The sequence below is a fragment of the Bufo bufo genome, chromosome 4, assembly GCF_905171765.1.
Source record: "Bufo bufo chromosome 4, aBufBuf1.1, whole genome shotgun sequence".
Taxonomy (NCBI): Eukaryota; Metazoa; Chordata; class Amphibia; order Anura; family Bufonidae; genus Bufo; species Bufo bufo.
The window spans coordinates 327,266,313-327,288,052 of NC_053392.1; the positions used below are offsets into that span (position 1 = coordinate 327,266,313).

The window sequence follows — 21,740 nt, forward strand, 5'->3', positions numbered from 1 at the left end:
GAGAGAAATAGGTTCGCGGAAATGATTCAACTTAGTTACCACTCCTGTCGTCCGGCGGCTTCTCTTCTTATTGCCCGCTGTCTGTGGGTGGCCTCTGCAACAACTGGAACTGGGCTTCGATCTCTGCTATGGTCATCTGGAGTTTTTGCGGATCGGTGGTTGCCCCGCTGGCCACTATTTCCTCTGCGTCAATCTTGTTGAGGCTTTCAGTGGTCTGGAGGTTTTGCTGGTCGAGTGCCTCTTTGGCGGCCACTGGTTCTTCCACCTGCTGCTCCATTTCTTCTTCTTTGTCGGGTAGTGACTGTTCTGCTACCTCGGCCATCTTCTTTTTGGAGTGGTCAGGGATGGGGCTGTCCCTCTCATTTCTCTTTCCTTTTCTTTGGCTGACACCTGGGAATGCAGGAGCGGGAATTTCCTCCATAGAGAGGGCTGCAGCAGCTATATGAGTGGTTAATGCTGCTGCAGTGGTGGCAATGGGGTGGGTTGGGCAGGGAGCGGTAGAAGGTGCCACTGAGGTAATAGGCAGATTGATATAGATATCTTAGTGATGGTGATGACGGGGCGGGAGGAGGATGGGCGGGGCGTGGAGGGGAGGGCATGGGAGCTTGGCCTGGGTCAGGTGTCTGCTTACCCTTTTTCTTCTCTGGACTGCTTCACTTTAGGTCTCGTTGCTGCCGGAGTTGCGGCTGGGTGGGGTTCACGCTGGCCGCCGCCACTGCTGCCCAGGTGCGTTCTCTATTTGGGCAGTCCTTGTAGATATGTGAAGCTAGTCCACACAGGTTGCATGCCGTCTTCCTAGGACAGTCCAGGGTTTCATGGCCTGCCACACGACAGTTCTAGCAGGCCACCTCCTTGCACTCGCTCAGCCTGTGACCCTTCTTGCCACATTTCCTGCAGGTCTGCGGCATGTAGGAGTAGTAGATGAGCGCTTGAGTGTTGCCCAGAGAAAACGTCGGAGCAGGTGTTGCACACCATCCGTCCAAGTTGTAGGTGGGGACCCTCACCACAGTGCAGAATCGCATCAGGTAGGTTACGATATCCTTGCCTAGGATGTGTGGGTTCCACATTGAGACGGTCACTCTCCTCTCTTCCTTCTGGACTGGGCAGCAGCCCACGAAGCGCTTGAAAAATGAGTCCGGGCTTGCCGCTTTGACCATCTTCCAGTACTGTTTAGATATGGCCACAGAGGCGAAGATGATGTAGAACATCCCGGTGATGAATGAATGGATGCTCACCACCTCGGGCTTGGATAATCCATTTTCCAAGACCATCTTCTTGCCAAACACGTCCTGGCTCATGTCCGGCACTTTCCTGTCCCCCTCTTTTAGCTTCAGCACGACTGTCTGCCTCATCCATGGCTCCAGGGGTGGGGAGCCGGGGCTGTGGTTCCTGATAGTCTGTTGCTTCGGAGGGGTGGTTGCCACCAGGTCAGAAGCCCGTGATGTGAAGGCTGAAGCATCCTGGTGGGTCTCTTCTGTGGCCTTCCTCTGTTCTGAAGCATTCTTTTTGGTCTTGGTAGGCTTGGAGGTCGAGGCTATGGCTTCTTCCCTCTAACCTTCCTCTCCCTGAAGGTGCTTTGCAAAGCGTCCCTTTATTCCACAGGGGGCGGGACTATGCAGATTTCTTCTTGATGGGCGGAGCTTCTTCCAGGGAAGGTCTTCGACGAGCTTCTTTTCTTCGTCGGGTTCCCCGAGGCTGAAGTCTTCAGTCCGAAGTCTTCAGTCCTCGCAGAGTTTTTGCGAAGTCTTTTCCTTGATCGCAGTCGGAGAAAAATCTTCTAATAGTCATCTTCGGCTATCGAGATCCAAGTAAGTGCTGTCTAATGTCATACACCAAGACTATTAAGCCACAGGCCAAAATGAGATCAGAGACCAGAGCACTCTTGTTCCCTGGGGAATAGCCCTACACTCAATAGCAGCAGTGAGCTGAAGCTTAATTTAATCAACGATGCTCAAAGAAAGAGTGCAGGGGTACCCAAAAGGACCTGGGCTGGCAAATCAAGGCAGAGAGAAAGAGCAGACTACATTTGATCGTAGCTAACAGGCTGAGAGACTCAAACAAATAACTCAGTACAAAGCATAAAAACACCCCTAATTATTTCATGCTAGCCACCAAAAATATGTTAGTCAAGCACTAGATAGTGAAGTTAAATGCATCAGTTGTTTTCAAGTAGCTAAACGGTACTATTTCTCCTTATAGAGGGTACCTAGTAGAGGTATGGTTTTATAGGCCATTCATTGCTTTGCTAGGAAAAACCTGACGGAGCTGCACTTTTCCAGAAACACACTGATATGCAAATTAGCTTTCCTTCAAAGAAAAAAAAAAAAAGGAGAACTCGACTTATCTGATGCCAGTAGATTTAAAATATGCTAATTTGCATATATGTTTCCCAAAAGCAGAGCTGCATTGGCTACACTACAATAATCCTTATGCACCCTTAAGAGCAGTCCCTTACCCCAATTAACCAGGCCAGTTTCCTTTTGAGGCACTCAACAATCTTGTTTTATTGGTATAAGAGAGCTGGCTTTCATAGTTCTCTCAGAGAAGGGCTAAATGTGGATCTCTTGTGTCTTCTAGGAGCTATATTTTTCTCAGTTTTTTTAGAGAAAAAATATGAGCCCTAGGAGTCTTTAGAGTGTTATATACCAATGGTCAGAGTAATTGGGGCTTGTTAGATTTGAGTAGACTTGATTCAGCCCTGAATCAATTTTTTTTTTAAAACATTTTGCAAATCAGAGACAAAATGAATTTGTAGAACTTTTTTTTAAAATCTACTAAATATTGTGAAATTTGTATTACGTTTGTATTACTTTAGATTTTTTTTTAAATCTTACTTATGTGTGCCCGTTTGACCCCATGTTATCCTTATTATGGACATTCCTGCAGGTTTGCCTTCCGAATTCTCCAGTTCATTATGGAGTTTGCATTTGGTTTATATTGTATTTAATCTTTATTTGTATAATAAATATTGTATATTATCTGCAATATTATGGTTGTGCGCAGTTTATTGGTATATTGTAGGAAGTGCGTCTTTGTAATGGTTACTGATACTCATTTCCCAAGGTATCCTTACTGGTGCCCATCCTATGTTTCTGTGTGTGATACACCCTTTCTAGACATTTTTCATTTTTTTGTTTACAATTGTGGCATTTTGTTTAATTAATCTCCCATAGTAATTTTTTTGCAGTCATTTGCCATAGTTTTACTTTTCTTTGGAAAACAAATCACCAAAATACTTTGAAACTCTCACTCCTCAATTTAACGTTAATACATATACATTTGGTATTGTCGTCCTGTGTCTAAAGTGATAGTAATATGATCCCCATAGGAGTAAAATCCAATAAGCTAATTAGGAAAGATGTTATGCATCCAAATATCAAATACATTATGCGACACAATCTGTTGTTCCACACAGTAACAGCCCACATTTTCTGGTTACCATTTCTTCCACAACTCCTACCTTAAGAATTACTGTGAAAAAAAGAAATAACAATTTGTGTTGGAAGCTGAAGACTTATAGGTGCTAAAGCACTTCCCTCATTAGGCTGAATAGTGATCCCCAATTACTATAACTGTGCCTATTTCCCTTGGTATTTGGTCTATACCCATTCAGTCCACCAGAATGTGTATATTGTGCAAAACAAATCTAATAGCAAATACCAATTATAGCATTGTAATAACAGTTTTTCTTTTTGTATTCCGCAGATTGGTACATGGGATCCTGCCAGTGGATTAAATATGACAGAAAATCAGAAAGAAAAACCTGCAAATATTACAGATTCTTTATCAAATCGGTCACTTATAGTGACCACTATATTGGTAAGATTGTGTTAGCATAGTTTTCAATTGAAGCAATTCATATAGCTCTATCAATATAACTACATTGTTATATGTGCGGCACCCTGACCGCTCAGTCTATGGGTTCCTCACAAACTGATCTGAAAAGATCAAAGTACAATTGCTGCTGGGCTGTTTAGAATAGATATTATAGAGATCCTCCCTGTAAAAGGAAGATGACTTGTGAGCTGGTAACATTCAAAATGGAAATGTAGTGAGTTGAGTGTGTCAGCAGGGCGTACGGCTGTGTTCATATCTGCTTCAGAGTCAGAAATACAGGACAAATAATGCAGCCAGTGGGGTTCATCAGACCCAGTTTGTGTCCACCGTGGGACAGTTCTGTTGCTTTACTTACTTTCATTGTTCAGTTTCTATATCAGAGCAGAACAATGGAAATGCAAGAGCTGAAGTGAACACTTCCTAAATGTTGACTTACAGTGTCCGATTGTCAGGGTGATTATCGGGAACGAACATTACAAATGTGCTGCCGATCTTTCCTACAGCGTATCTAATCATTGTTACTTGGCAGCAGTTCATGCTGTGTGAACAGCACTCTGTTGCTTAGAAACAATTAACCTGTATGAAAAGGTAGCCATCACTAGCTAGTTCACAAAACCTAGTGGTTATTAACCACAGATTACCAGTCGCCTTCACTGGATTGAATTGTGTCTTCCTTGTTCAACAGCTAATTGTTAACATTTGAAGACAGCATCTATTTTGGTTAGCCCAACTGTCATTGGCCATTCACCGTTTTCTGGAAATAAAAATAGTTGATCAGTATACTGAGAAGACATTCAATTATACTGTACAGAACTTAAAGGGTTTGTGCCAGAAAAAAATATTCTACATTTTTCAAACCAGTCCTTGATCTGAATACTTTCTTAATTACATGCAATCACAAATTTTGTTTAGGCAACTGAGCTATTCAATTAAATGTATCTGTATTGCACCACCCGCTGTTTGTTATTTTACTTATTTCTTGTCCACTTCACTGAGGTGGTCGCATGTGCTCAGTTTAAATCTTAGCTGTTACCAGCTATTTGTATTCGGGTCGGCTCGGGATGAGTACGCCTACCTACCTACTATGCTAAGCAGTAGGGGTATGCCGAGACTGCTGTACGGAGGGTAGGCTAAAGGGGCCCACCCCATTGAGCAGTTAGAATAAAAGGGGACTTGGGAGGGTGGGGCAGAAACGAGCCGCCGGTAAGGTGAGGAGGAGGCTGTGTCTTATAAGCAGTATAACCCCGCTTCCTCTCACACAAATGCGGCAAATAGCCATTTGCCTATAACTTGTATTCGGGTCGGCTCAGGATGAGTACGCCTACCTACCTACTATGCTAAGCAGTAGGGGTATGCCGAGACTGCTGTACGAGGGTAGGCTAAAGGGGCCCACCCCATTGAGTAGTTAGAATAAAATGGGACTTGGGAGGGTGGGGCAGAAACGAGCCACCGGTAAGGTGAGGAGGAGGCTGCGGCTTATAAGCAGTATAACCCCGCCTCCTCTCACACAAATGCGGCAAATAGCCATTTGCCTATAACTTGTATTCGGGTCGGCTCGGGATGAGTACGCCTACCTACCTACCTACTATGCTAAGCAGTAGGGGTATGCCGAGACTGCTGTACGGAGGGTAGGCTAAAGGGGCCAAAAATAACAAACATAGCTCAGGGCAATAGTGTTATTAACAAAATTAAAATACCAGATTCCTGAAAGCATTAAACATTTCACACTGCGGATTTGGTATATATCGTGCATAAGCCGACTTCCATCTGCCTAACTTCTTAATAACATGCAGTGAGACGATGTGCTTGGAGGCGGCGAAGCCGCACCAGTGCGAAAACAATGCCCTGTGATGGAACTGGGACTGACCCCAACATTCCTCAATAATATTCAGATGAATTTGAGAAAGTTCTGACAACTCAAAGGCGCAATACCCATCCTTAGCAGAAGAGCATCCCCTGGGGTTGCTTTGGTAAAGCACGTCCAATCCTGCACTGCCATAACTGGGCACCACTTATTACCAGTAGGGAAGTATCTAACCTCTGTGAGCTGACCCACTCGGGCCGTCTTTGTGGATGTTAAAGTAAGAACTTAGCATGACCCATCCCATGACAGCTGATCCTTCCTCAGATAGCTCTTGCATGTTGTGGCGCAGGTGAACTCGCCTGGTCTGAGGAAGCCGTAAAAGGCTAGGTACATGGTTGTCTTGATCAATAAACTAGTGTGCTTACAGAAGGGGTTTTGCGTAGTTTATCTGAAAGCAATCTGAACATTGACCCTGTAAATGGCTGTCGTGTAGCGCGGGCCAAAGCGGACCCCTTCTGGATACCCTTCAGTAGCATTCTAATTGGATGGGCTGAAAACAAGGAGGGTTGATTAGGATGCCGTAGATACAAATGATGTTGAATCCCAGCCGGGTATGACTTAATAGTGCTAAATGACAGCTTGTGGTGAGAGTGGCAAAAAATGCGGCAAAAGCCAGTAGGTAAGAGATGTTGCCCACTCCTGCCGAAGAATGGGTTCTATTAAAATTACAGAACGAGGTCCATGCCTTTTTATATATCCTCAGGGTGTTATAGGACAGGGCTTTAGTCATAAGGGACCTGGCGGTGGCGAGATGAACCGTTAGTCCATCACTAGCTGGTCGAGCCTGGGCACTGGTGATGGTACGTGGTCTGCTTGTGGAGAGACCTGCAAAAAGAGAAGAGCCGATAGCCCTGTATGGAAACCTGCGGAAAGACCATTGATAACATACTGTACCCAGTCTGCATGTGGATGGGACCCTAACAGGATAAGACAACATCCCTGTACAGACTAAAGGCTTAGACAAACTCTGGTATGCTGAGTTTCTATTCAACCTCACGTCCTTGGATTTGGGGACCACTGTGACCTCCCCACGGACTATGGTCTTGTTGTCTGGCGCCTCATGGGCTGTTATGAGGGACGCTGGGTTCACGTCCTTGCCGTCAATTATTTCCTGTCGAATGTTGGCTGGAACGAAGTGGAACGGTGCGATAGGGGGTACAGAACCTGACCCACCAGTAACACTAGCCTGGAGGCTAGAAGAACCTTTCGGACTTTGGCACACCAAATGGGCAGCTGTATCGCCTGCCTCGACCGACTCTAGCCTGGCCTGAAAGTTCAACATTGATGACGCCATGGAGTTGATGGCCGCGTGCAGTTGCGTAAGCGAGGTCTGAATAGTGTCCATGGACACCACCTGCGGATTTTGGACCTCTGGAACTGAAGACAGAAGACGGAACAGTTCCGCCTTCCTTGCAGAAGCTGGCAATGAAATGCCTCTTTTGGATAACTCTGCCATGAACTTGGGCACAGTCCATGACCTTAATGATGGTGTGGAGTCTCTTACAGAATGTGACACCACGCTCCCACGGGATGATGATGTATCGCCCATCAATGATTCTTGAGACATCCTACTAAAACACAACATGATTAATGCAGAAGATGAATACCCAACACCAGTTTGTGCCATTCACCATTATCACGGACCACCGATGTGCCAAGAACCACCGTACCAGCACACGAGATGCCGTCCAGTATGCGGAGCACCCCTTCACCGAAGTGACTGAATATGGGAAGATGTGTACATAGCAGAATAGAATGTGACCAAAGTAGCCTTGCAAGCCGCGAACGAGTGTAGACTGAGACATGAGAGTGGACGAGGCATACAGTGTAGGACCGTATCCTGTGGTCGTGGCAGGACTTAACGTGTCTGTAGACGTGACAGACGTATTGGATTGATGCCTGTAGACGTGACAGGACTTAAACGTGTCTGTAGACGTGACAGACGTATCAAATTGATGCCTGTAGTCATGACAGGACTTAAACGTGTCTGTAGACGTGACAGACGTATCGAATTGATGCCTGTAGTCGTGACAGGACTTAAACGTGTCTGTAAACATGACAGACGTATCGAATTCATGCCTGTAAACGTGACAGGACTTAAGTTTTTTTTTTTTTATATACTGTATATATATATTTTTCCTTTTTTTTTTTGCCAACCGCTACCTTGCTGATTAAATGACTGAACGTAGCTGAACATGTTAAAAACTGAGTATTAGCAACTGTATCAACCCCCTAGTCTTAAATCTACTCCCGTAATGCCCAATAGCTTACTTTGACCCTGATGCTAAATGTGTCTACTAAGAATAGCTGCATCTGCTGGTACGAAGCCGTGCACCGGGTGGATAGAAGGAGCCACGAACCTATGGACGCATACAGTGGGGGAAATAATTATTTGACCCCTCACTGATTTTGTAAGTTTGTCCAATGACAAAGAAATGAAAAGTCTCAGAACAGTATCATTTCAATGGTAGGTTTATTGTAACAGTGGCAGATAGCACATCAAAAGGAAAATCGAAAAAATAACTTTAAATAAAAGATAGCAACTGATTTGCATTTCATTGAGTGAAATAAGTATTTGAACCCTCTAACAAAAAAAGACTTAATACTTGGTGGAAAAACCCTTGTTTGCAAGCACAGAGGTCAAACGTTTCTTGTAATTGATGACCAAGTTTGCGCACATTTTAGGAGGAATGTTGGTCCACTCCTCTTTGCAGATCATCTCTAAATCCCTAAGGTTTCGAGGCTGTCTCGGTGCAACTCTGAGCTTGAGCTCCCTCCATAGGTTTTCGATTGGATTAAGGTCCGGAGACTGACTAGGCCACTCCATGACCTTAATGTGCTTCTTCTTGAGCCACTCCTTTGTTGCCTTTGCTGTATGTTTTGGGTCATTGTCGTGCTGGAACACCCATCCACGACCCATTTTCAGTTTCCTGGCAGAGGGAAGGAGGTTGTCGCTCAGGATTTCACGATACATGGCTCCGTCCATTTTCCCGTTTATGCGAATAAGTTGTCCTGTGCCCTTAGCAGAAAAACACCCCCAAAGCAAAATGTTTCCACCCCCATGCTTGACGGTGGGGACGGTGTTTTGGGGGTCATAGGCAGCATTTTTCTTCCTCCAAACACAGCGAGTTGAGTTAATGCCAAAGAGCTCTATTTTGGTCTCATCAGACCACAGCACCTTCTCCCAGTCACTCTCTGAATCATTCAGGTGTTCATTGGCAAACTTCAGACGGGCCTGCACATGTGCCTTCCTGAGCAGGGGGACCTTGCGAGCCCTGCAGGATTTTAATCCATTGCGGTGTAATGTGTTTCCAATGGTTTTCTTGGTGACTGTGGTCCCTGCTAATTTGAGGTCATTAACTAACTCCTCCCGTGTAGTTCTAGGATGCTTTTTCACCTTTCTCAGAACCATTGACACCCCACGAGGTGAGATCTTGCGTGGAGCCCCAGAGCGAGGTCGATTGATGTTCATTTTGTGCTCCTTCCATTTTCGAACAATCGCACCAACAGTTGTCACCTTCTCTCCCAGCTTCTTGCTAATGGTTTTGTAGCCCATTCCAGCCTTGTGCAGGTCTACAATTTTGTCTCTGACATCCTTGGACAGCTCTTTGGTCTTTCCCATGTTGGAGAGTTTGGAGTCTGCTTGATTGATTGATTCTGTGGACAGGTGTCTTTTATACAGGTGACTAGTTAAGACAGGTGTCCTTAATGAGGGTGACTAATTGAGTAGAAGTGTCTAACCACTCTGTGGGAGCCAGAACTCTTAATGGTTGGTAGGGGTTCAAATACTTATTTCACTCAATGAAATGCAAATCAGTTGCTATCTTTTATTTAAAGTTATTTTTTCGATTTTCCTTTTGATGTGCTATCTGCCACTGTTACAATAAACCTACCATTGAAATGATACTGTTCTGAGACTTTTCATTTCTTTGTCATTGGACAAACTTACAAAATCAGTGAGGGGTCAAATAATTATTTCCCCCACTGTATATTTGTCCAGTTATCGCCCCATATCACTTCTTCCGTATGCCTCAAAGCTACTTGAACAACATGTCCATTCAGAACTGTCCTCCCACCTCTCCTCCTGCTCCCTCTTTGACCGCATACAATCTGGCTTCCGACCCCACCACTCGACCGAGACTGCCCTTACCAAAGTCACCAATGACCTGCTGACAGCCAAAACCAAGAAACAATACTCTGTCCTCCTTCTCCTTGACCTGTCCTCTGCCTTTGACACTGTTGACCACTCCATTCTGTTGCAAACTCTCTCATCTCTTGGCATCACCGACCTGGCCCTCTTCTGGATCACATCATACCTCACAGACCGGACGTTTAGCGTCTCCCACTCTCGCACCACCTCCTCGTCTCATTCCCTCTCTGTTGGTGTCCCGCAAGGCTCTGTCCTAGGACCCCTGCTCTTCTCTATCTACACTTTTGGCCTGGGACAGCTCATAGAGTCCCATGGCTTTCAGTATCACTCCTACGCTGACAACACACAAATCTACCTCTCTAGTCCAGACATCACCACCTTACTGTCACGAATCCCACAATGTCTATCTTCTATATCATCCTTCTTCGCCTCTCGCTTTCTAAAACTTAACATGGATAAGACAGAATTTATAATCTTTCCCCCATCTTGTTCAACCCCCTCAGCAGACCTATCTATCATGATCAATGGCTGAACACTCTCCCCGGTCAACAAAGTCCGCTGCCTTGGAGTGACCTTTGATTCTGCACTTTCCTTCCGACCGCAAATCCAAGCTCTTTCCACCACCTGCCGCCTCCAACTCAAAAACATCTCCCGCATCCGTGCTTTCCTTAACTTTGAATCTGCGAAAATTCTTGTACATGCCCTCATTATCTCCCGCCTAGACCTCTGTGGCCTTCCATCTAGTACTCTCGCACCCCTCCAAACTATCCTCAACTCTTCTGCCCAACTAATCCACCTCTCACCCTATTATTCCTCTGCCTCTCCCCTCTGCCAATCCCTTCACTGGCTCCCCATTGCCCAGCGAATTCACTTCAAAGTACTAACAAATACATACAAGGCCGTCCATAACCTGTCCCCTCCCTACATCTCGGAGCTACTTTCCCGATACATCCCCACACGCACTCTCCGATCCTCACAAGACCTCCTTCTCTACTCTCCTCTTATCGCCTCTTCCCACAATCGACTCCAAGATTTCTCCCGTGCATCCCCCATACTCTGGAGCTCGCTACCCCAACATATCAGACTCTCACCTACATTGGAATCCTTCAAAAGAAACCTGAAAACCCACCTCTTCAGACAAGCCTACAACCAGTGACCCTGCTGCCTCTATACCGCCATGACCAGCTTCACCCGCACCTACTGTGTCCTTCTCCCATACCATGTAGATTGTAAGCCCTCACGGGCAGGGCCCTCTCTCCTTCTGTACCAGTTTGTAACTTGTCTTGTTTATGATTAGTGCAATTGTCTGTATTATGTATGTGCACCGCTTATCATATGTACAGCGCTATGGAATGAATGGCGCTTTAATAATAAATAATAATAATAATATATGAAAGAAAAACCTGTAGACAATTGACCCAATAATTGATAAGTAGCGCACTGCTTGAGATGACCCCACTAGAGAAGATGATGGGCAATCAACTTGCGACACACGCTGCAGAACCTTAAAGAGTTGTATTAGATTTTCTGTTTCTTCAAACTGCCCCTTTTTTTTTTTTAACCCAAACTCCCACTTTTTTTTTTTTATTACTATCATCTGCTGCCTGGAGGCTGCAGCAGACCAGATGATTAATGAGCCTACCAGAAGCAAAACAGCCTTGCATGCACCCCTGCCTCAGCGGCCAGTGCTATACATTACAATGTGTCGAGAGCGGAGTCGTGCTGACTCCTGCAACCTGAGATTCTGCCACGTGGGGAGCCGATTTTTCTTATTTTCTTTTTTTTTTTTTTTATTAAACGGACACTTTTTTTTTTTTTTTTAACCCACACCCAATTATAATTTTTTTCCCCTTTGAACCACTATCACCTGCTGCCTGGAGGCTCCAGCAGACCAGATGAATCAAGAGCCTACCAGAAGCAAAACAGCCTTGCATGCACCACTGCCTCACTACGATACATTACAATGTGTCGAGAGCGGAGTCACACTGACTCCTGCAACCTGAGATACTGCCGCGTGGGGAGCCGATGCTGCCAGCAGAAGCGTTCCGGAGCGGTGGTGCTCCCTTACCTAAAGGAGCCGACACACCGCCGGCCAGACTGAGAGGAAGAAAGACCGCAGTAAGTCACTTACATTCATGAATCAGGAAAAGCAATGCAACCAAGGTCCCTGTGCAGCCAGACATAAGCCTGATGGGACTAAAGATAGCCTATGTACTGCCCCGTCCTATGATGTAACAATACCGGATATACATATAAAACACTCATTATTTTTAACCCCTTTCATTTATTCTTTTTTTTCTTTTTTTCTGTAACACGCCTTTCCCCCCCCCTTTTTTTTTTTACCACTGTAATACTACACAACTATAACCAGAATGTATCAAGACATGACAGGCAAATGTAAGCTGTAATAACACCGCCGACCAGCAGATGGCATGCTGGGACAACCTAAGGCAGCAGAGCGCGGCTTTGAACACATGGAAGCCGGCTCTGCTGCCTGCCGAGACGTGCAGGTAACAACGTGCGGCGTGTCAGTGCCGATCCCTCCCCCCCTGCACAGGAATGAAGCCGCAAGGCCCCGATCTTACCGCTGGAAGACGTGAACGCTGGGATGTAGACATTGATGCCAATGAGAGGCAGAGACCATATACTCACGTGCGTACAGGCGCCCAGAAGTGACGCAGAAACGAGCCGCCGGTAAGGTGAGGAGGAGGCTGCAGCTTATAAGCAGTATAGCCCCGCCTCCCCTCACACAAATGCGGCAAATATCCATTTGCCTATAACATATTCTGTTGGAAGCTGTGGCAGTTAGAGGGAAAGAGCTGCAGCAGAAAGGACATGTCCCCTGAGCTCCCAGCCTGAAATAAATCTAAACAGTTGGAGCATTGAATGGGGAGATCCCTGTTAGGTGCAGGGCTGGTTCTAGCTTTGTTAGAAAGAAATTTCCAATTACTATATGATGTTTGATTTTCATTTTGTAAATCAATCATGATATGACCACTGTAAATGGGAGGATATACATATCACTACTAAATTCTGACTGCAGATTTGCTTTGTTTAGTAAGGTCGATGGAGGGCAAAGATTATCCATTACTAATTATCAACCACACTTACTAGTGGACCACTTATGTTTATTTTGCTATTTTATATTTATATATTATATATATTTACTAATGGTAGGTTCACATAACTGACGCTCAGATGCCACAGATCTATCTGATTTAGCCCCATTAAGCGCGTTTAAAACCACAGGGTGGTTTCCAAGCAGGAGCAGGGTCAAGAAAAGATATGCACAGAAATAATTAGCAAATAGCAGCGCAAATTCTCAATGAATAGAATGGGAGGCAGATTCTGAGCACGCATTCCACAATGTGACATTGTATTATTCTGGAAAGACAAAAACATGCAATGCGACAATTCACTGCAATATAAAGTACAAAATTGCATAAAAATTACAAGTGCTACACTATAAGTGAGAGATACTTGGCAAATCGTTTTGTACAAAATAATCTGAGCCCGTCTGCCGAACGTCAAGGCAATCTCTATTAGACGGGTTCCTACGCTAAATTCTACCTGTTAGGCGCCATGACGGCTACCATACACTTCAGGGAGTGTAGGTTACACAGCAGGCCCACTCCACAACACCACCGCCGCCAATGGATACCAAGGGTTGCAGTGAGAGTCAACAAACTATCTCACTCCTGGTGCAATGGCTTCAGTGAGTGAAGGGGAGCAGGCCTGACTATGTACTGACACTAATTAAAATCAGCCTGTAAGGCAGACAGGGTGGTCAGGAGTGCATGACTGGGGAGGCAGCCACACCTCCAGTACAAACTGCAAAGAAAAACCAAAAAAGGGGGTCAGTCAGCACACCAAACCGCAGGAGCACATTGCTGTGGCAAGGAACAACATGAAAAGACGAAAACATGCAATGCGACAATTCACTGCAATATAAAGTACACAATTCCATAAAAATTATTCTGGGACATTTCAAGCATAATATTATTATTTTTTTTATCAAACAAAACTATTCTTGTGTATAAAAACAACATAACAATAGAAGGCACTCTAAAAAATTGCACCTGCAGATGTAAAGGCAAAAAATTGCAGCACAATTGGAAAGGTTTGTTCAAAAAAAGTCAATTACAAATAAGCTATTTGTTGTAGCAGCATTCCACAAAATATAATTGATCGAAGGTAATAAGCACATTTTCACTAGTGAAATACGGGCTGCCATTGAGATATGGAGTTTTTTTCCAGATGTCTATTTTATTAGGGGTATAATATTAAATTGGACATAGTCTTTAGGATTGGGGGTTATCTGGATCCCCAAATATTTTACCGGTTCTTGTGCAGTTTTTATTTCCAGAGGACCTGGTACAAAGTCGTTTAGAGGGTCAATCGGGATACAAGCAGATTTAGACCAATTTATATTAAGTCCAGCATGCTTACTATATTTATCCAATATCTGCAGTATTCTGGTTAGTGATTCATGCGCACCCACAAACAGCATAATGTCGTCTGCATATAAGGCTATTTTTTCTTCGTGACCACCAAACCGGAACCCCACTATTTCTTTATCCTGCCTAATCATATTGGCCAAAGGTTCAAGGGCTAAGGCAAAATGCATAGGAGAGAGGGGACAGCCCTGTTGGACCCCTCTGTTAATTTGTATACTATCTGAGTGTTCCCCATTCACCACTACCCTTGCGGTAGCGTCTGTATACAGTAACTGGACCCATGAAACAAAGTTGTCTCCAAAGCCCATTTTCTGTGGTGTCGAGATAAACAAAGGCCACTATGGTATCAAATGCTTTCGAAGCGTCAATTGTAACTATCATACGTTCCCCGCTGTTAGTGGGTTCTAGCTGGGTGTTCACGAATAGTCTCATAATATTGTCAGTTGTCGTTTTACCTGGAACGAATCCCGACTGATCCTCATGCACAAGTGTCGTAATTACCTGCTTGAGTCTATCTGCAAGGGTCTTAGCTAATATTTTATTGTCAGTGTTGATTAGTGAGATGGGGCGGTATGAGTCTAGTAGGCATGGATCTTTTTCAGGCTTTAGGATAAGTGTAACTTAGGCTTCCCTTAGGTAATCTGGTAGCCTCCCAGATTCCCTTGAGGCAGTCCAGACAGCAAGCAGTTTGGGTATTAATATTTCTTTATATTGTGCGTATATTTCAAACGTGATGCCATCTATTCCTGGAGCCTTTTTTTTTGTGATCTTCGCAAAAAAAAATTCCACTTCCGCAACACTTATGGGGCTATCCAGACTTTCCCTCTGATCTGATGTCAGTGAATTTATCGTGGTTTTTTCCAGAAATTTTCGTATTTCCACCATATTTTTATTGATCTTGCTACTGTATATATCCTCAAAGTATTCCTTCATCAGGTTTAATTTAGTAGGCTGATCAACAATACTATGGCCCCGTTTATCCAATAAACAGTGAATGTGATTTTTTTCCTCTGGGCTGCTATCAACGCTGCTAACTTTTTCCCAGGTATATGTGCATATATATATAATTGTCTCTAACATAATTTTGTTTGTGTTGTTCTGCCATAAGGAACAAATCATCCTTGATTTTTTTTTTTTTTTATCTAACCATTCTTGATAGTTTTGCTCGGTTGGGTTTTTAATGTATTTTTCTTCATAATTCACGACCTCCTGTTCTAATATATTGATTTCCTTCCTTATTCCCTTCTTGTATATTGCTGCGTATTTTATAAAAATCCCTCGTATTTAAGCCTTTGCCGCCTCCCACAACACCGCTTCTCCTTTTATTGAGATCCCGCTCTTGACTCCGTTAAATGCCGTTCATGTCCCCTTCAATTCACAGCTCCACTGCCATGTTTACATTAATAGGCAGCTTATTAGCGGATTTGATTTGGAGAGGGAAAAAACCTAGAATCAGAGCAGAAATATTGAAAATCCATGAGAGGGAAAGAGGACTATCGGTCCCGGATGTGGAATTTTACTCCATTTCGGGTTACATTAAAAACATTATAACCTGGAGTAATTCACAAAGATATAGGACTTTAATTGCTGCATTTGATAAAAGGTTGGACTGCTGCAGTGTGTTTCAAATAGTTGAGGCAAAAACTTTAACGCTAGAGCAGCCCAACAAGGTACCTATCATGGAATTAATCTTCAAAGCATGGAAGGAAGCCAGAGAACTATGGACTAAAGATAGATTTCATACGGATACCCTATTATGGGATAACTTCCATCTGACTGAGTTAAACACCATTGAACAGAGAATCTGGCGTAAATATGGGATTTTCAAACTGGACATATCTCCCATCTCCGTCTGGTGCCCAGCGCCGCCTTCCCAGTTGAAATCGCCGCCTTCCTCAGCCCCGCCTCTGCAATCATCCGGTCCCTCTGCCATATCCCGCGCGTGCGCACTAGGCATAACCCGAGGGACCGGACAATTGCGGAGGCGGGGCTGAGGTGAGGAAGGCGGCGATTTCAACTGGGAAGGCGGCGCTGTGCACCAGACGGAGATGGGTGCAACCGGGCACACTGTATGAAGCGACGTCCCCTTGGGCACCTTAGGTAGGTGAATAACAGGTTATAAAAAACAGTTTTATGTGCTAATAGAGCCACAGGCAGATTTAATAAGGACAGTTTTGGATTCAGGTTATTAGTACGGACCTAACCATATGTTTAGGTTATAGGCCTAAAATGTCGTGACAGAATCCCTTTAACATACTATATCGCTTATACTATTCTCCCAAACGGTTAATAAAATACTATAAATCTAAAGAATTGAGCTGTCCAAAATGTGGAAAAAAAGGAGTGGATGATGTTCATATACTCTGGACGTGCACTGTTATCCTAGACTACTGGGAGAAGGTGATCATGCGAATAGAGGAGTATCATTCCTTTAAAGTCCCCATAAATTTTTATATATGTATTCTTGGAGCTACGGATAAAATAGGTAATTTCCAACAGCAAGACATAGCAGCCAAATTACTATTCCAAGCTAGGAAAAATTTCATTCGACTTTGGGGAGATAGAGCACCTACGGTTGCGAACTGGGTGAACTCCACTAGAGTGTCACTTGCTATAGAAGAATTCCATCTAATTTCCCACGAGAAAAAACTTTGTTTTGCCCGAATATGGCATGAATGGCTTAGATAAGAAATGGTCGGGGGCGAGGTTGGGAGATGGAGGAAGGGGAGAGGAGAGGAAGAGAAACCTTTTTATTTTATTTTATTTTTTTTATATTTTTTTCCAGGGGAAGGGGAGCAGCAAGCAAGGATGACTGGGAGGGAGAATAAGATATAAACATATCAAACATTCTATATGGAATAATAAATTTGTATACAGATGTATGGGGTGGGGGGGGGGGAAGAAAAGAAGGGAAAATAAGGAAATTATTGTGCTATGAAAAACTATGTAATTTTCTAACCTTAATAATGAAATATTAAAAACAAAAAACAAAAACAAATAAGCTATTTGATTACTCCAGTTACCTCTATTCACTGATATTTCTGAGAATAGTTTGTGAGCCAACTTACGATATGTGTGTTGTTAAAAGTGATTGTTATACATTTTAACATTTAATTCTATAGGAAGAACCTTATGTGATGTTTAAGAAATCTGATAAACCACTATATGGAAAAGAAAGATTTGAAGGCTATTGCATTGACTTGCTTCAAAAATTATCGGAAATCTTGGGATTTAAATATGAAATTAGATTAGTGGAGGATGGAAAATATGGAGTCAAGGATGACAGTACACAACAGTGGAATGGGATGGTTCGTGAGCTTATGGATCATGTAAGTTCTTGTTTATATAATCATTTTACATATTTAATATTCTGTACATAACCTGGTGAGTCATTCAATGTTTGTATTCTCAGAATCTCAGGTTAGATAAAGACATTTAGCCACCAGTCCCACTTCATGTTTAATTTTTCATTTAAAGAAATCTCTGAATTTGCCTGAAATATGGCACAATAGTTTATAAAGATATATAATGTTTCCCAAATTTAAGATCTTTGTGTCAGGCAGATGTGTTTCAGAATACAAACTTTATGAATAACTCTACATCAGTACAGTATAGTATTATATATTTTAATTCTTAATTTTTGCCAAATGACTGTGGTAGTTACACATTTCAATCCCTAGTGATGTTTTGTTTGGTTTTCATTGTTATATTTTAGAATGCACAATACGCCTGCAGATGATACATAATGTTTTCCCTTCATGTCAAATAAGAAATTTGGTATTTTACATAAAGTATAGCATGTAGTAGTAAATTTAGACCATGGTTTTAAAATCAATTTTTATTTGCTACACTTTAATCTCTTCGCTACCAACTCTGTACGTGTACGGCGCTAGTGGAATCTTTAAACATGGCACCCGCTCACACAAACAGCGGTGCCATGGCCAGCGGGTCTCTGCTGTTTCAAACAGCATAGGCCCGTGGCTAATGTCTATGACCAGCAATAATGATGATAGTGGACATTATAGCCTTTAGATGCCATGATCAAGTGTGATTACAGCATCTAAAAAGTGAAAAACACAGAAGCGCGCTTCTGGGTTAATACCAGCATCACCGTGCGGTGATTGGGGATGCTGGTAATAAATTCTAATAGGCTGGGTCTCTCTGAAGATATGCAGAATATTAGAGCTACAATTTCTATGTTGGCCAGCAGGTCAACATAAGAAATCAGTAATCCACATATTTCTATACTGGTTTTGACAATATTCAATGAAAAAAAAAGTAGTGAACATGGTAATCTCCTAAAGAGGCTACTAAAAATAAAAAATTGGAAAAAATAAATAAAAAAATAAACATCATGGGCATCTCCAAGTCCAAAAATGCCTGAATTATTAAAATTTAAAAATATTTCTCCAATATGGCAAATGGCATAACAGAAAAAAGTGTCAAAATGGTCTTTTCGCCATTCTTTCATTGCTTCTCTTACCCAAAAATTTTTAATAAAATGTGATAAAAAAACACACTCCAAAATGGTATGAATAAAAACTACATCATCCTGCAAAAAAATGTATCATACTGGCCCAAAGAATAAAGGGCACAGGTCAGTTTTGCCACAACGGCGAATGCCGTAGTGTCAAGACCCATAAAATTGTGGCGGAATTGTGTTTTTTTCCCCAATTCGACCCCATTTGGGCTTTTTCCCTGTTTCCCAATACATGGTATGCCATATTAAATGGTGGAATTAGAAAATACAACTTTTCCTACATAAACAAGCCCTCATATGGATATGTAAACAGAAAAAGAAAAAAGTTATGGCTCCAGGAAGACAGGGAAGAAAAATGAAAACACAAAAATGAAAAACCTCCAGTATCCTAAGGGTTAACCTATTTTAAAGGAATTGGCCCATATCAGACACATATGGCTATAAGTGTTGAGCGCGAATATTCGAATAGCAAATTTTTTTTTGCAAATATCGGCACTTCGCTAATTCGCGAATATTTTGAATATAGCGCTATAAATTTGTTATTTTGAATATTCTTTTTTTTTCTTTTTTTTTCTTGTTATATTTTTTTCTTTCCAACTTCCCAAAAGTAGTTCTTACCTGTTCTGAGGATTCCTGGCTTCCTGGCTGCTCCAGTCAGTGCCCGTTGCTGCTTCTGCCGACTTCCGTGCTCATGGAGCGTCCCCATCACCATGGGAGCGACTCCATACTAGAATGTATTGTCGGATGTGAGAATTAAGTTGAAATCGCAATGCGATTACTTCAAGTTATATTAATCGCATTGCGATTTCAACTTAGAGCTGGGTTTCTAATGGGTCAGCTTGCTAGAATTAACAAAGATAGGCTACTTTCACACTAGCGTTCAGAGAGGATCCGTCTGGTGTCTGCACAGACGGATCCTCTCCTATAATGCAGACGTTTGGATCCGTTCAGAACGGATCCGTCTGCATTATAGTTTAGAAAAAATTCTAAGTCTGAAAGTTGTTCAGACGGATCAGTCCAGACTTTACATTGAAAGTCAATGGGGGACGGATCCATTTGAAAATTGAGCCATATGGTGTCAACTTCAAACGGATTCGTCCCCATTGACTTACATTGTAAGTCTGGACGGATCCGTTTGCCTCCGCATGGCCAGGCGGACACCCGAGCCTGCTGAGCGGAGCAGAGGCTGAACGCTGCCAGACTGATGCATTCTGAGCGGATCCGCGTCCACTCAGAATGCATTACGTAGCTGGACGAATGCGTTCGGGGCCGCTTGTGAGACCCTTCAAACGGAGCTCACAAGCGGAGCCCCGACGCTAGTGTGAAAGTAGCCTTAACGAATATGGAATATTGCAGTGCTAAGTTGAAATTGCAATGTGATTACTTCAAGTTATATTAATCACATTGCGATTTCAACTTAGCACTGCTATATTCCATATTCGTTAACTTTGTTAATTCTAGCAAGCTGACCCATTAGAAACACAGCTCTAAGTTGAAATCGCAATGCGATTAATATAACTTGAAGTAATCGCATTGCGATTTCAACATAGACCTGATTTACTATGGTTGGCTTGTTAGAATTAGCGAAGATGACGAATATGACAAATGTATTCGTCATATTCCTCAAAACGAAGATAACAAAATATTTTCCATCTTTGATTTAGCTCCATATTCGTCAACTTTGCTAATTCTAGCAATCAAATAGGAAAGTTGACTATAGAGACAGCTGTGTTTAATTCGCTATGCGATAATATTACTTTGCTTTTTTTTTTTAATAAATAGAATAATTATAATAATTATCAAGTATTTTAATTATTCTATTTATAAAAAAAAGCAAAGTAATATTATCGCATAGCGAATTTAAAACTTAGCTGTCTCTAGTCAACTTTCCTATTTGATTGCTAGAATTAGCAAAGTTGACGAATATGGAGCTAAAACGAAGATGGAGAATATTTTGTTATCTTCGTTTTGAGGAATATGACGAATACATTCGTCATATTCGTCATCTTCGCTAATTCTAGATATTAAACCAATAGGAAGGTTGCCTTAAGTTAAAATCGCAATAAGCGATTATTTAAATCGCATATTAATTGCGATAACTAGAATAATGACGAATATTCGAATTCGACGAATATTCTAGCGAATATTCGCAAATTTCGTAGAAATCGAATATGGCACCTCCCGCTCTTCACTAATGGCTATATCTGGCTGTCCAATAGCAATTAATATAGTATATGCAAGATGTGCTCTCCATTCACTTCTATGAAAGTATGCTCGACTATTTTTGGAAGGCACATAGTGGTGAATAGAGAGTGTACTATGTGTGCACAGCCACTTCTCCATTCACCGCTATTGGACTGCCAGAAGTTGCAGAGCCAGCCTGCTCTTGCACTCTGTGCTCTTCTTCACTTTGGGGAACTTGTTTAGGGTATAGGAGCCGGTCCTAGTTGGGACCCACACCTATCTGACATTTATGGCACATCCCAACGATATGCTGTCAATGTCTAAGATGGAAATAGCCCGCTAATGTCTTCTTTCATTGCTGCTTAGCTGCTTTTTTTTTAGCTCTGAATCATTGAATAGAGGCTTGATCATTGATCTTGGTTACTCTGCATTGTCGATTGAAATCTGACTCCACTTTTTGACTCACTAATGATGTTAGAAGCTCAAATTTCTGCTCATTCCTTCATCTGTCCCTCTTTTCTGCTTTACACTGCTGCTCTATCTGTTCAGATAAACTCCTATGTATTAGCACTAGTGATGAGTTAAGTTATCAAAGATTTTATTTGGCTGCCAAGCCAAGTTTCATAAAGAAATTTGATATGTTACAAATTACTTTGTCATGAATCACATTCCATTGTATGTAGCGGGGGCAATGATGGGGACGCCCCTTACCATTGAACCCCTCAGATGCCGTGTTTATGGCTGATCGCGGCATCTGAAATTAAAATT

The 21,740-nt window shown here is 42.7% G+C and overlaps 1 protein-coding gene across 1 annotated transcript in view; it reads left to right on the forward strand.

Annotated features, from left to right (window-relative positions):
* GRIK2 (glutamate ionotropic receptor kainate type subunit 2) overlaps positions 1-21,740 on the forward strand; it is a 1,085,136-nt gene that overhangs the window by 630,808 nt on the left and 432,588 nt on the right. The window contains exons 9-10 of the mRNA XM_040428804.1: positions 3,706-3,819; positions 17,431-17,637. Coding sequence (XP_040284738.1) covers positions 3,706-3,819; positions 17,431-17,637 — 321 coding nt within the window. The remainder of the gene's footprint in view (positions 1-3,705; positions 3,820-17,430; positions 17,638-21,740) is intronic.